Here is a 15781-nt window from a genome sequence, read left to right on the forward strand (position 1 = left end):
AAGGACTTGACAGTTTTATGAATAGTATGAGAGAATTTTCAGGATTGGCTTTGAAAAGATCAAACTTACTTTAGATTTTGATTTCCATTTTCTAGTAATTGCATTTTTGGCAGCCACCATAATTAGACACAGTAAGGCCTACCATGTCTAGACAATTCTGATTCTGTATCATAGCTCAGCAAAATCATCTCCCTAGTCAGACCAGTCCACCCACCCAGCGTCTCCAACACTGCATCAGCAGAGAATCCTTTAAGTTTGCCAACCCACCGCACTCCCAGAAAATATGTTCACAAGTACCTCGTTCTTCCCTGTCACACCTCCAGCATTTGCTGTCTACCTGAGGAAAAATTCTATGGAGTCTGCTTGGGGTATAAAAATATCTATGTAAACATTTCCAAGCAAAATTCTTAAATCTTCTAGATTTCGTTGCATATTTGGGAGACAAACATAGTGTATATCCTCCCATTGTTTCTTTGTGAATTGCTAATCCAATCTCTCTTCCCAGTCCTTTTGAACTTCCTCTGATTGATTCTTATAGTTATGTGATATTTTATATGCTGTACTAATTATTCCTTTTTTAATGACACCTTCTGTTCTAGATTTTACTAAAAACTCTACCAGTGCTGGTCTTTCATTTAGAACCCCCCTATTTCTTTCTCTTTGCCTATACTCTGATATGCAATGTGTTCTTCTCTCGAGTACAGGTATACTGGTTGCATCTTGAATCTACTCTACTTTTTCTGGATTCAGTGATCATGTCAGCTGGTGTTTCTTTTCATTTTGCCAAAAATAAAAAGGCAAAATCACTGCATTTTTTTTCTTTTCCTTTGGTGTAAAATAATAATTGGAAAGAAGCATATGATCTTCCTAATTTATAACCTGATAATTTCAGGATATTATTGCCCTTTTCCAGTTTTTAATAATTATTTTCATGTTTCAGGGGATTCAGCTTTGTGGATCTTATAGAGGGACATCATGATGGGAAGTTCTATGCTCTAAAGCGAATCCTCTGCCATGATGAGGAGTGTAGAAAAAAAGTTCTTCATGAAGTAGAAATGCATCGCTTGTTCAATCATCCGAACATCCTACAGCTCACGGCACATTGTTTCATAAAGAAGGGGCAGAAATGTGAGGCTTTGCTGCTGCTCCCTTATATTTCGGTGAGAATTGCTGATATTTGTTGTATGCTAATCTGGTTTTGGAATCCCTGTATATTGACAGTGTGTTTCAGTATTGCTGGATAGATTATAAGGTGAGAAGGAAGATGATCTACTTTTACATTGCTTTCACAGGAAATTTGTGTGGAAGTGGGACACACATGATTATGCTTTTGTTTCACAAGCTGTTGAGGTGATTACCTAATGCACAAGTGTATCAGATAGAGTACATTGTAATGCAATGGGGAAATTTAAAACACAGGATTCTGACTGGGCATGTCAGCTAAACCCACATTAAAAGTTTGGTCATTAACTGTTGTAGTCCGTCATGCAGAATATATTACTCAAGTCAACCGCTGTTGACCAGCAACATCTTATGGCTACTTTTTGTCTCAGGAATTCATTTTTGACATTGCTAGAGAGAAGGTTGGATATTCTGACCTAAAACAGTTCTGAGAGAATTGGAAAAATTAATTTTCAACTTTAGCAACTTTTTATATACTTCCTTTTAACAGACATATCTTCCTATGGTCTCATAACATTTTTGGGGCTGGATTACTTAAGTGACCTATTAGTAATAGTCAACAATGCAGTAGGGCAACGTATAAGAAACAAAATGACATTTAAGATTGTTAATATCTCCCAATACAGCCTAGATTATCCACTGTTTAAAGTTTATATTCACATTTTCATATTTGTATCTATTTTTTCATAACTGAGTAAGCTGTATGTGCCTTAAGGGCATACTCTGACATGTCATGGTGGGAGATGTACAAGTACACTCTCACTGTCCTTGTAGGCTGTACGGTCTTTGAGATATGGTTAGTTGTTTGCTAGAAGCTATGAAGATATGTACTGTTTCCATCTGTATATTATTTCCACAACCAACTTACAAACTGCAGGTTGCTACCGCATGATACCTTGGATGTTACCTGAGAGAAAATCGCAATTGATACGCATTTCAGTAAACATGCACCCACAATCAATAAACATCAGGTCTCCTGAACAAATGCGCCCATAACACTATATGTCTAGGTAGTACAATTTCCAAGAAATGAAATGTTTGTGAAAATATAGAAACACCCCCTCCCCCATCATTCTGGATCTTAACTGCATTATATTACTGTACTGATGATTCTGCACTGCCTTGTGTTATGATTACCCATCCAGTTATCCAGGCTGTGCTGAAAAAAGGTCATGGAACTGCTGTGCTTTACATCCAGAGGTGTCTGTTCCATAAAAAAGGTACTTTATGTGATATCCATCACACTAGCATGTCCTTTTTATATTGCAGTGGAAGTGTAGATGTCTTGAGCAGGTGTTTAAGGTGTTCAAAGTTGTGTAAATGTGAAGGCATTTGCATAGGGCCAGACTCTTTGAGGCTTTGTAGGCTAGGCAGGGGTGTCTTCTCAAAGGTTAATAGGACACAAAAAGCACAAGAGTAGTTAAAGGTGGTTAGGGTATCTCAAGGTCCCTTGATTGTCTTAGTAAGGAAATGCTGTGGTCTTTTAAGCTAGGTCATGCGCTTAGGTAAATAAATACATACCAAAGAGGGAGGAATAGAGGGGATTGATGACTTTGTTGGATTTAGAAGATATACCCCTGTTTGATTAGTGGCTATATAAAAAGATTGCCTAACAATGGTAGTAATGTGGTGGTCAGATTGTAGTTCATGGTCAATGATGGTGCCCAAATCAATTTTAAGGGGGTTGTTGTCTATGTGGTAGAAGCTTGAATGCCTGGGTTTGCCAAAGGACATAGTGCTGCATTTTTTGGCATTTAACGTGCGGCTGTGGTGTAAGTACATGTTAGGCCATCCTGGAGAATCTGATGGTCGGTTGTTGTGTTTAACAGCTACCAGTTTGAAGTCCTCAACAAACTTATCAGCTATAGGCCTGTGGTGTTGGCCTTGATATCAGAGAAGTAGATACAAGAGAAGACAGATCCCTGGGGTACACCACTACTAACTACTCTTTTAGTTTGAAGAGTACCTGCAACACTAATGGACTGCGCTCTGTTGGTAAGCCAGTTTACAGTCCAGTGGGCAACATAGTGGTTTATGTTTAGTTCAATTAGCTTATCAATGATGCTAGAATGTAGAATGGTATAAAACACTTTGGTCAGTGTGTACTCTCTGTGAACTGATTTGCCTGTATCCAGTGCTTCTGTGACTAGCTCAGAAAAGTCCATCAGGTTTAGGAGCAGTATCTGCCTTTAACAACCTGAAACTGGTTTAGGCCTAGGGTTTGAAGACTGCCCATCTCTTTGTTAATATTTTCCATAATGATGCATACCATTGCCTTACAAATACATCGGTGAGGTTTATGGATCTTTAGTTTCCAAGATCAGTAGTGGATCCCCCTTTTGGTGTGGGATGTTTGCAGCAGTTCTTAATTAAACTTTGAGCAGGATGTGTCTGCTATTGGTATTGCCCTCCAGGGATGAGCATGTGGTGTTATTTTGTATTAACTCAGAGCATTTGACACTTATTCTTTATTTTCCCAAAAAAGTCTCAGGAATTTTAGAATGGGTTTAGACTGTTGAGTGTGTGACCTTCCACACCTATTATGTCTGAATGTGTTAACATAGAATGACTTTATCATCATCTAGTGTGCTGGGAACCTCTGGGCACACAGCTATCATCCAAGTAGAATTAGGACAACTGGAAGGGAAGCAGCATGATTCTCCTAAGGACTTCAGCTACAGCTGATATTTTTGTTACGCTTTTTATGAAGTTAGGTTTAATACCTTTTGCGTTATTTGATTATTAAGGCTTTTGATCTGTTTATGATGTAGATTTGTTGGCTTGATATTAGTTTACGCGTGCTTACCACAGTTAGTGCATCATTTATATGATGGTATCCTACACTGGTTTGTTGCAAAATGATGTAGACCTATAGATAAACTTTGTAGATCTTTTTCCTGTACTGTAGTATTTGAAAATATATAGTAAAATATATTACTTCAGGGCAATTACTTTACCTACGATGCCAGTAATGCATTGAGGACTTTTGATTTACAGCTTTTTACAACATTTGGTTTGCAGTGCAGATTCTGAAGTCTTGCAGAAAAGCTGATCAAACAGATTTAGATTTGTAGATTTAAATTCTGGATTATATTTAGAAGCAAGATTTAGAAAGATACAATCCATGTATTTTTAACCACCACATCGTTTTTTCAATTGGAACTGGGCCAGCTGTTTGCAGCTTTAATTTTTTTAACTTTTGAAGTGTGTATTTAAGGTAAAAAAGTACCCATATTATTTGCCCGAATACAGTGTGTCTGTCTGTGTGTAAATACAGATGCACATGTATGCATATCACAAAATTATTTTTAAAATAAAATTATAAAATAAATAAGATAGTTTTATTTTTAATTTAATTTTTTAATTGGTGCGATTTTTAAGGCAAATCCAACCATACTGAACCACACTGTGTGCTTTTCTGTTTGACACCTGAACAGAATTTGGAGCAAATTTGCCAGCTTCTTAAAAACCTGTGAATTTGCTTCACTTAGATTGTAGTGGTGCATATCTTCTCGTTGTCCCTAGGTAACTCATTAAGGTAAATTAAGTGATAATTGTTTGCTGTTTTTAATTACCCTTTGACTTGTTTGGTATTTCTATACAGGTCAGAGATAACACTTGAGATAAAGCTGCCATTCTAGGTTCTAAGTACAAATATCTGTGTTTAATAAAACGATGATGATGGTAACAAAATGTGAGAAATCCAGTAATGTACAGCATGAAATGAGTAGACTATATTAGGTAAGAAAGAGGAATGGATGAGGTGTTCAGGAAGTTGGTTCAGCTGTCTACATCACAGAGCTTTGGCACTGTAGATTATGTGGAATCAGTGGGAAAATTAGGAGCTTTGAGGGAATTTGGAGGTTTGAGATAGTAGTGATGTGGTTAATTATGTCAGAAACGACAGAGTGAGACTGAAGTGAAAGTGGCAGCAACAGGTCTGTAGACATAACAGGGTGGGAAAAGCTAAGAACAAGAAGAGATGAACAGAGGTTGTTGAAAGATGCTATGGGAGTCAGAGGTGGAGGGTATGGAGAAAGATGCTAGGGAAGTCCGAGGTGGAGGGGGTGGAGAAAGATGCTATGGGAGTTCTGAGGTGGAGGGCATGGAGAAAGATGCTAAGTAAGTCTGAGGGTGGGGGAGGGTGTGGAGAAAGATGCTAGGGAAGTCTGAGCTGGCCTTACAGGAGCCAGTAGCTCATGGAAAACAAAAGGGAAGTGGGCAGGAGGGAGCACATGGCCAGGATGGAGAGGCAAAGGGTGAAAAGGGACAACCATGGGTAGAGTTTATGGAAGGGGCAAATAAGGCAAAGCAAAGGCATCGGATGAAGCAGAGAGAAGAAGCTAACAGAAGAGATAGTGAGTGGGGCTGGCAGTGGTGGTATAGAGGGGAGAAGTTTTAGTGGGGTAGTAGGAAATGAAAATCAGCATGAATTCAGAGCAGAGGCTTTGTGATCGGATCCTCAGTCTCCTTTTATCACGAGATAAAAGTTATAGTGAAGCTTGTCTTCTCACTTAGACTTAGTAAAACATGGGTTACGGTAAGCAAGTCATTCACCCAGGGAATAACAGATGCATGATATGATGCATGGAAATGCTAGTGATCTGTCTGTGAAGAGAAGTGAGAAGATAGCAATCAGGGCCAGGGAGGTGGCATAGAGATGCTAGGAGAGGAGTCTTGTAATAATATTCTCAGAAGATACATGTGCTAGCAGTCAGCAAGCAGAGAAGGGTGAAGGATGTTCTTCATCTCACATTGCTGCAGTCCTAACACTTGGGTAGTCCGCTGTCCCTCGGTCGGCCCGAATATCAGAGTATAAGGCTGACGTCGGTCAAGGCGCATATGACTGACATCAGAACGTCAGGGTACAAATGCGCATGACCGACGTCATATCCTCAGTCTTTTTTGCCGCATGGTCCGATGCAGAAGCAGTGTTGCAAGTGCCGTTCGGCGTTCTGAAATTTTTCGAATTCGGAGTTTCAGACCGAAGTCAGAGTTGGTTAAGTACCCCGTTGGGGAATATTTTGGTTTTTTCTTGCCTCAGTGGTTTACCGGATGTCAGAAAAAGTGAATAACTGTATTTCTTGTGGGAAACAGATACCGCATAGGGATTACCATAATTTGTGTATACCTTGTTTGGGACCTGAGCACGACGTTGTTGGGTGTCGCTTTTGTGCTAGGTTCAATAAACGCACTATTAAGCGAAGGTTGGATTGTGCCAGGTTAGTCTTTGGGAAGCGGTGCAATTACAATATGCCGTCGGATGCTCCGACGCCGGCTTCCTCAAAGAAGCGCAAAGACAAGGCAGTCAAACCTAGGTTAGAGGAGTCGTCCGAACCGGACGCCGGTTCTTTAGAGACGTCAGTGGAACCGGTGGTTCCGACGGAGGCCTCTCTGGAGTCCCAGGGAGAAACTTTGATTTTACAGGATGTGGCCTCCCAGGAGGCAGGTCAGGCTGCAGGGGCTTCTCAGATAACTGTACTCCCCTCCCTTCCTAAGGTGTCTAGGCCCTCTCTTTCTGTTCCCAAGGCTTCTCCTAGAGGCAAGTCTAGTTTAGCTTCTGTGGGTGTCACTCCTAGTTCTTCAGGTTCTGTGCCCAAGAAGCACATGCTTAGAATGGCAGAAGATTTAATTACTTTAATTAGAGGCTCTATGCCCCCTCCTGATAAGAGGCCTAGGATGGAACCAGTGTTGGGGGATTATGAGCAGGCTTCGGATGTGTCTGAGTCTTCGGCTGAAGACTTGCAGGAGTATTCTCCGTATTCTGATTCTGATGTGGATGATTCTACTCCTTCTGCTTCTCCTCCTGAGGATTTTTCTTTTTCAGAGACTCTTCATTCCATGAGAGAGCATTTTAAATGGGAAGGTCAGGACTTCTCTGATTCCAGGAAAAGGCTTAGGGAATTTTTGTTTTACCCCAGCATAGGCCTTTGGCTATACCTCCTGTTCTGAATGTGGTGGAAGATGTGTTTGCAGAGGCTTCTCTTAATCCTGATTCTTTGCCTCCTGCCTGTTAAACCAGATAGGTATTACAGGGTGCCTGAAGCTCATAAGTATCTTTTTAAGAGTCCTAGGGCAGACCCAGAAACTGTTAGCCAGGGGCCTAAGGGTGTTAAGGCTTCTGTTGTCAAGAATCCGGTTCCTGAAGATAAAGAGGCCAGGGCCTTGGATAGATGGGGAAAGAAAGTTTATACTTCTTCCACTCTTGCCATGAGAGCTTTGAATTGCCAGTTTCACATGTTGAAATATCAGAATTATCTCCTTTCACAATTGAAGTCTAAGGTTGATGCTCTGGCAGAAGGTATTGATTGTAAAGAGTTACAAGATTTAGTGCATGTTTCTGAACAGGTGGGTAAGCATTCTTTGCAATGTGGTTTTGATGCTGTACAGGCCTCGTCTAGGGTGGCGGCCACTGGGTCAGTTCTTCGCAGGCATGCCTGGCTGAGGGATCAGAATTTATCTGACCATGTTAAAACAAGGATTTTGGATGCTCCTTTACAATCTGATGTCTTGTTTGGTTCTCCTGTTGAAGCAGTTTTAAAGAAAATGGAAGACAAGGCTAAGTCTATGCAGACTGTTAAAGATTTTTTGCAGGTTCAGCCTCCAAAGTTTAGTAGAAATTGGCCTACTAAGGGGTGGACGTATCCTTCTTATGATTCTCAGTCTAGGGGTAGATCTAGACGTGGCAGGGGCAGAGGTCAGGGCTCTTTCAGGCCTAGAACAGGGAGTTCTCCTGCACAGTCTTCGGGTGAGGGCAGGGGTCAGTCCTTTCGTAAACAGACCCAATGACCTACCTTTTCAGCTGCCAGAACCTTCTCGCCTGGCAGCACCTTTGGGAGGGAGGTTGGCACTTTTCAAAGAAAATTGGAGTATAATTACCCAAGACAGATGGGTATTGGATATCATACACCACGGTTACAGGTTTTATTTCCGTACCTTGCCTCCTTTCAAAGGCATGCCAGACATTCCTCCTCAACAAAGAATAGAGGCTCACAAGCAAATTTCTCTGTTACTCCAAATAGGGGCCATACAGCCGGTTCCTATGCCAGAAAGGGGCCTAGGATTTTATTCTCGCCTGTTCCTAGTACCAAAAAAGGGGAACACGTGGAGACCAATTTTGGATTTATCTATCCTCAACACTTATCTGGACATTCCCAAGTTCAAAATGTTGACGTTACAACAGCTTTTACCTCTGCTGGGCAAGGATCACTGGATGGTAACTTTGGATCTCAAGGAGGCTTACCTCCATGTTCCTGTCAGACAAAGTTGCAGGAAGTATCTGCGTTTTCGGACTGGGACTTCTCACTATCAGTTCTCTGCATTGCCCTTTGGCTTATCTACTGTGCCCAGAGTATTCACGAAAGTTCTGGCTCCAGTGATAGCTTTCTTCAGGCTAAAAGGGATACAAATCTATCCTTATTTGGACGATTGCCTGATTCTGGCTCAAGGAAAGGAAGAGCTTCTTCATCATTTGGATTATGTGATAGCAGTGCTAAGATGCTTGGGGTATTCTGTGAACGAAATAAAGTCCAGTCTAGTACCCTCTCAAGACATGTGCTTTCTGGGTGTAAGACTGAATACAGCATCCCAGATGGCCTTTTTAACCCCGGACAAACAAAAGAATCTTTCCCTTTACTTCCATCAACTATCTCTTCAGTCCGGGCTGACTGCAAGGACAGTCCTTCAAGCCTTAGGGTTCATGGCATCTTGTATTCTGGTGCTTCCCAATGCCAAACTGCATATGAGGAAGCTGCAATGGTATCTCAAAATGTATGGACACAGCACTGCCAGGATCTGGACACTGTCATTCAAATAATACCTTGCATTCAAAAGGAATTTTTGTGGTGGGCTCAGGAATGTCACCTAAACAAGGGACTCTCTGTGACCCGGCCAGAGGCGAGTCAGATTTTAACGACAGATGCCTCAGACAAAGCTTGGGGAGCTCATCTAAATGGAAAGTGGATACAAGACAAGTGGCCTGTCAGACTACAGCATCTACATATCAACTTGAAGGAGATGTTAGCAGTCCAGTTTGCATTAATAGCTTTCAAGGATTTACTTCTTCCAGGGCAGGTGTTGATTCTAACAGACAACACAACTGTCATGTGGTACATCAACAAGCAAGGGGGAACACATTCTTATCCTCTATGCAGGCAAGCAATGATTTTGTGGGAGACTGCTCTCAGTTTACAACTAAATCTTCAGGCAAGGTTTCTGCCGGGAGCACAGAACTCCTTAGCAGATGTGTTAAGCAGACAAATCATGGATCCCCACGAGTGGAAACTGGATCTTCATGTATTTCAGAAATTGACAGTGTCATGGGGAACTCCAGACATAGATCTGTTCGCTTCTCCACTAAACCACCAGCTGCCAAAGTTTTGCACGAAGAGGTTTCATCCCACAGCTTGGAAAGTGGATGCTCTTTCTTTCAGTTGGAAAAATCTTCATGGTTATGCCTTTCCACCTCTGCCTCTCCTCCCAAAGGTACTTCTGAAGGTCAGACAGGACAAGCCAAGGATGATTTTGATAGCTCCAGATTGGCCTCGACAGCACTGGTACCCATTACTGAGAAGTCTAGTACGGAAGCCTCCATGGCCTTTGCCTTTGATTCCACACCTGTTGTCCCAGGAGGACAGTCATTTGCTCAATGTCAAACTTCACTCTCTTCACCTAACAGCCTGGCATATTCTGTTTTGAACCATAGAGGGTCTCATCTTCCACAACAAGTTTTAAATGTGATTTTGGAAGCTAGAAGGCCTAGTACAAGGAAAGTGTACGCAGATAAATGGAAGAGATTTTTGTGTTGGAGTGCAGCAAAGGATTTGGATGTTTCTGAGCCTAATTTAAGTGTGGCTCTTCAATATCTAACTGAGTTATTGGACAAAGGTTTGTCCTTCTCTTCTATTAAGATTCATGCTGCAGCAATCTCAGCTCACTACGACTGTGACCCACCATTGTTTTCTCATCCTTTGTTCAAGCAATTTCTTAGAGGGGCAAAGAATATAAGACCCCCACGAAGAGCTCCTACTCCTGCTTGGGATCTCAATTTTGTGTTGGAGAAACTCACTCTACAACCTTTTGAGCCTGCAGCTACTGCTGAGTTGAAATATTTGTCATGGAAGACTGCTTTTTTGTTGGCCATTACTTCTGCAAGAAGGGTTTCTGAATTGCAGGCCCTTATGGCAGTTGAGCCTTTCTTAATTTTCCATAAGGATAGGGTATCTTTACGTACTAATCCTTCCTTTATGCCTAAAGTGGTTTCTAGTGTGGCTTTAAACCAAACTATTCATTTGCCTACTTTTTATGCAAATCCCCAAAATAAAGGGAAAAGATTTTGCACACTTTAGATGTTCACAGGCAGTTGCGATATTATTTGGACAGAACAAAAGGGTTCAGGCAATCTCAGCAGTTACTAGTTTCTTTTGCTTTGTGTTCTCAGGGCAAGCCAGTGTCAAAACAAACTATTTCTAAGTGGATTGGGTTTTGCATTGCTTTCTGTTATTCCCATCATGGCAAAGAGATTCCAGCTGGGATTAGGCCTCATTCCACTAGGGCTACTGCCACTTCAACAGCTTTTTTGAGGGGGGTGGCAACCAAGGATATTTTGGAGGCAGCTACTTGGAGTTCAGTGCATACTTTCTCTAGGCATTACCACCTTCCACTGTACTCTAAATCCAGGGCTGGTTTTGCCACTGCTGTTTTGCAGGGCATTTTGGCAGCCCCTGCTTCATTATAGTTTGGCCATCCTCCCTTACCTCTGCTTTGGGATTCTACCCAAGTGTTAGGACTGCAGCAATGTGAGATGAAGAACATAGTACAGTTTTGTACCTACCATAAATGTAGATGTTTGAAGATCCACATTGCTGCAGTCCAATTTACCCTCCCTCCTTCCCCTCTGTAGTTTGAGGCGGTTGTGTGGGCTGGGTTTTCAATCTGAGGTATATTGTATATGTTGTTTATATTGTACATATTTTTAGTGTTAGGTTGGTTGATTGTTTGGTTGTTGTCTATGGGTTTTGACCTTTCTGTTTAGGGTCTTCTGACATCTGGGGCAAGAAAAGACTGAGGATATGACGTCGGTCATGTGCATTTGTACCCTGACGTTCTGATGTCAGTCATATGCGCCTTGACCGACGTCAGCCTTATACTCTGATATTCGGGCCGACCGAGGGACAGCGGACTACCCAAGTGTTAGGACTGCAGCAATGTGGATCTTCGAACATCTACATTTATGGTAGGTACAAAACTGTACTTTTTGTAGTAGTATGGCTGGCTGTAGTAATAATCAAGGGAGCAGGATTGTGGGATTTGCAGGAGGGCTGGGAAGTCCTGTCATAGTGACAAACTTCACTTCAGGGACAGGGTCGGTCTTTGCTTAGACAAGTAAGTGGTAGTCAAAGCTGGGATCAAAAGGTAGAGCTCAAAGTTGTACCTTTTAAACTGAGGTTTGACCACAGAATCATATGTGGGAAGTAAATCTTCAGACACAAGAAAGAAGATAAATGCAGCTCAGAGCATTGCAGAGGAACAAACAAGGGTGACTTAGATCATTGTTGAGTTTTACTAAGATGTGCAAGTAGGCTTGCTAGAAAGAAGAAAGAGTTGTAGGTTACAGGAGGAGAGAAGGGATATTTCTGATATAGACATATGGACCATTGATGGGAAGGGGGTAGGACTTGGATTTTTTTAGTGACCAAGAAGGGAATGACTGAGAAATTCCTGAGCTGCAGGTTGGAGAGGAAGTGAAAGTTTTTTGAGATATTAGCCTGTAAAGGGTGAATTCCCTTGTTGCAGAATGGTACCATAAAGGAAATTATTTGGGATGTGGTCATAACCAAGGTCGTGAGGGGTCAGTGATCTAGGGGAAGATGCTTTTAGTCATCTGTGATCATGCCACTATTTAGTTTACAGTACGGAGAAGGAAAAAAACGCAAAATACTGAGTGCAGTGGGATTTTAAGGAAGTTGATTTTAATAAGCCCGGGGCAAGGCCAGTGATGAATTAGAATCAGAGGGAAAACAAAAGGAATAAACAAACCAAATGGAAATGTGTCAGACATGACATTCTCAAGAGCTGTGCAGAAGAGGTTGTATGAGAAGAAGAAAGACAAAAAAGAGAAGGCCACTGTGATCAAATGGGAATGTGAGGCTAGCAATTAAGGCAAAAACAAGGGCATATACAATAGGTAGAACATGTGTTGAGGAGGGATGCAGAGTATATTGGGAAAAAGATGCTAAGGATGAAGGCTCCAGGTAACAGGAAAAGAGGGAGGCCTAAGATAAGGTTTATGAATGTTGTGAGAGAGGGCATGCAGGTGGTTGGTGTGACAGGGCAAGATGCAGAGGACAGGAAGAAATGGAAACAGTTGATCTGCTGTGGCGACCCCTAACGGGAGCAGCCGAAAGAAGAAGATACAATAGGTAGAAATGAAGGGCTGGTGAAGGGGTTGAAGATGTGGAAAAGAAGAGCAAAGCAGGTGAGAGCAATAAAGGTGCAAGTAAGTGTTGGCAGAAAAGATGGGGAATAGAAACCAAAGCCAGTTTATGTACATAGCAGAAAGGAGAAAGGAAGAGAAAGGCCTGCTTGGACTTTCCAAAGAGGTCATGGAAGAAAGAGAGAAACCAGCAAAGTTTGGTTCATTTGCTGGAAAATCTCTTCACGATACAAAACTGCCAGAGGACTTGAAGATAAGTATTAGCCTTATGTGGAGGAGGAGGGCAGGAAAAAAGTTGCAGAACTTTAGGCCTGTTCATCTAATAGCAGCTGCAGGAAAAATGAGGAAAAAAACCCCCAAAAAAAACAAAAGGAAAAGATGGTTACTTTCCTAGTGGAACACAATCTCTAGAACTAAGCCAACATGAGTTATATATAGCTTCCTGAAATCTGTAGACAAAAGAAGCTGTTATTCAAAACTTAAAAAGTTTTATTGCTGGATTACCGAAGAATTTGACAGAAGATTACAGGAAGACATGGCCTGCTTGTTTCCCTACGTGTGATCGAAGACCAGTTGGTATGGCATTTACTGCTCAAATGCATCTGTTTAATGCTAACATGCTTACATGTCTCCGCACTGCAGGATTATTTTTTGATTGTGTGAGCTTTAATGTGAAAGTTTCTTTTTTCACCGCTGTTACCCAACTTTAGTCAAGGAGTTGTGTTTACTGCATTCAAGGTATATGCTGCCTTAGGGAAAATCCAAAAAAAGTAGCTGAAGAAGGTTTTATCTCTACTTATTTTGTCTTTCCTTTATAGAAAATATCTGACCTCATCCCAGTTTAAGGGAAATGTTAAACTTGTTGCAAAAGTATATGCCAGTAAGTGTAAAGTGTAATTGAGAAATGGTTTCAGCAAATACAGTTGAATAGACTAATGGAACACCTAAAAGGCCTAGACACCTTAGATCTGTGTCAGTATGGGTTCATTACTTAAAGACTGATTTTTTTTTTGTTAGTAATTGTTTGATAGTTTTGATTGTATTAGTGAATCTTGGGATCTTGGCTTACGAATGTTGGTTATTTGCATACATCTGTTGGAGGCATTTGTTTTGTCACATGTTGCTTTATTAGGATTAACTAAGCTGGTTATTAATTCATGTGTAATAAATTTGCTTACTTTGCTGGGTTATACACAGGAGGTTTGTGACATATTTATTTATTTTATTTATTTGCAGTTGGTTTACCAGGATAGTCCATTGGGCCAAAATGAACCTGTTTTCAATGGAGTCCTGGGGAGAAAAGCTCCAAACAATCTAGGTTACAATAGCTTATTAATGATAGATAAACAAAAATTAAGAATCACTTAAACAATTTCAAATAGCACATGTATCATTAGGAGTAGTACAGAGTTGTGATAAAACTTACAGATATGAGATTCACTATACAATTTCAAATAGCACATGAGGCATTAGGAGTAATACAGACTTGTGATGAAACTTACAGATGATATAGACAACAGACAACAATTTCATTAGTTTAAGAAACATTAGGAGTAGTACGGACTGGAGATGAAACTTGTAGAAGATACAGACAACATGTGGAATATTGCAAAGATATTGAGAAGTCATATGTATTAGCAGCATACAAATGAAGAGGTGCAGCCTAGTGCATTTATGGAAGATCCATAAGAATAATAATGTATGAGTTGGGGGGAAATAGGACAGTTGTTGGTGAGGAGGAAGATGGACTTTATTAGTGTTTGTTATGTGGGGTGGGAGCAAGAGCATTCCCACTGGGATACTAGATGAGAATGAAGAGATTTTTTGAAAATGAAATGGTCACAGGTTGTGCGAATGGATGATGGTAGGGAGTTCCAGAGGTGTGCAAGGCCATAGGATAGAAGATTTTTACCTGAGGGACGATTTGGTTTGTGGACTTCTAGTAGATTTTGGTTGTTGGTCCTTAATACTCTATCTGGTAGGTGCATTTTAAAGGTAGTAGAAAGGGAGGGGCATAGGGAGGGATTAAAAATAAGCTTATGTGCAAGACTTAGTTGAATGTAGGTTAGGTGATTTGGTAGTTCTAACCATTGTAGTTTTTGGAGAGAGGAACAGTGGTGGGTGTAGGACTTGTGGCGGGTAGCGAATTTAGCGATTTTGTTGAAGCAAGAGGAAAGTTGTTTTTTTAGAGATGATTGTAGATTACATAGGAGTGGAGCTCCATAGAGAAGGGAGGGGATAAGAAAGGAGGTAGCAAGAGTAATCTTAGTGGCAGGTGTAAGGTAATGGTTTTGTCGGTAGAGCATGCCTAGTTTTTGATGGGTTTTTTTGATATTATAGGTGGGAGTTAAATTTGAGCTGGTTATCAATTTGGACCCCAAGTAGCTTAGTCTCTGACACTAGTTCCAGAGGTGAGTTGTTTTGACTAGTTATAGAGAATGTGTTCATATTGATGGAAGAAACTTTAGAGGGGGAGAATAACATTAATTTGGTTTTGGAGGCATTGAGTGATAGGTGATTATTTTTCATCCATTGCTCCGTGATTGCGAAGGCATCTTGAGTAATCTTTAGGAGTGTGGGGAGGGCTGTGGCTGAGCAGATAATAGTTGAGTTATCTGCATATTGGATGATGTTTGAGTATGGGATAGCGGTGTGGAAATCATTTATAAATATATTAAAGAGAAGGGGACCCAGTATGGATCCTTGGGGAACTCCGGTGAGGTTATGAAGAAATGAGGAGGTGGCCTTTTTCCATTTTACAGCCTGATATGTTAGATAAGTAACTGGGGAACCAATTTAATGTAGAGGAAGATAGGTTGAGTTTTGAGAGTTTAGTTAAAAGTAGGCTGTGTGAGATAGTGTCGAAGAAGGCCTTAGAGAGGTCGAGTAGTAGGGTAGAAACCATTTGGCCAGAGTCACGGGCTTTATTTACAATTTCAAGGAAGGAGAGGAGGGCTGTCGTAGTGCTATGATTTGGTCTGAAACCGTGTTGTGTGGGAGTTAGGTTATTATCTAAGAGATGTGGTAGGAGTTGTAGTTGGATACTCTTTTCTAGGAGTTTGGAGATGGGAGACAGGATGGCGATGGGGCGGAAATTAGATACATTGTTATTGTTGCCACCTTTATGTAAGGGTATGATAAAGGCCTTTTTCCAGATTTGGGGTA

At 41.1% G+C, this 15781-nt stretch overlaps 1 protein-coding gene across 2 annotated transcripts in view; it reads left to right on the plus strand.

Annotated features, from left to right (window-relative positions):
• The window catches only part of STK16 (serine/threonine kinase 16), a 391131-nt gene that overhangs the window by 52166 nt on the left and 323184 nt on the right, over nucleotides 1-15781 (plus strand). For both annotated transcript variants that reach the window (XM_044078236.1, XM_044078237.1), the window contains one exon: nucleotides 941-1160. In XM_044078236.1, the coding sequence (XP_043934171.1) occupies nucleotides 941-1160 (220 nt within the window). The remainder of the gene's footprint in view (nucleotides 1-940; nucleotides 1161-15781) is intronic.

The sequence above is a fragment of the Protopterus annectens genome, chromosome 7.part0 (genome assembly GCF_019279795.1).
Source record: "Protopterus annectens isolate FY-2018-M chromosome 7.part0, PAN1.0, whole genome shotgun sequence".
In the NCBI taxonomy this organism is placed as follows: Eukaryota; Metazoa; Chordata; order Ceratodontiformes; family Protopteridae; genus Protopterus; species Protopterus annectens.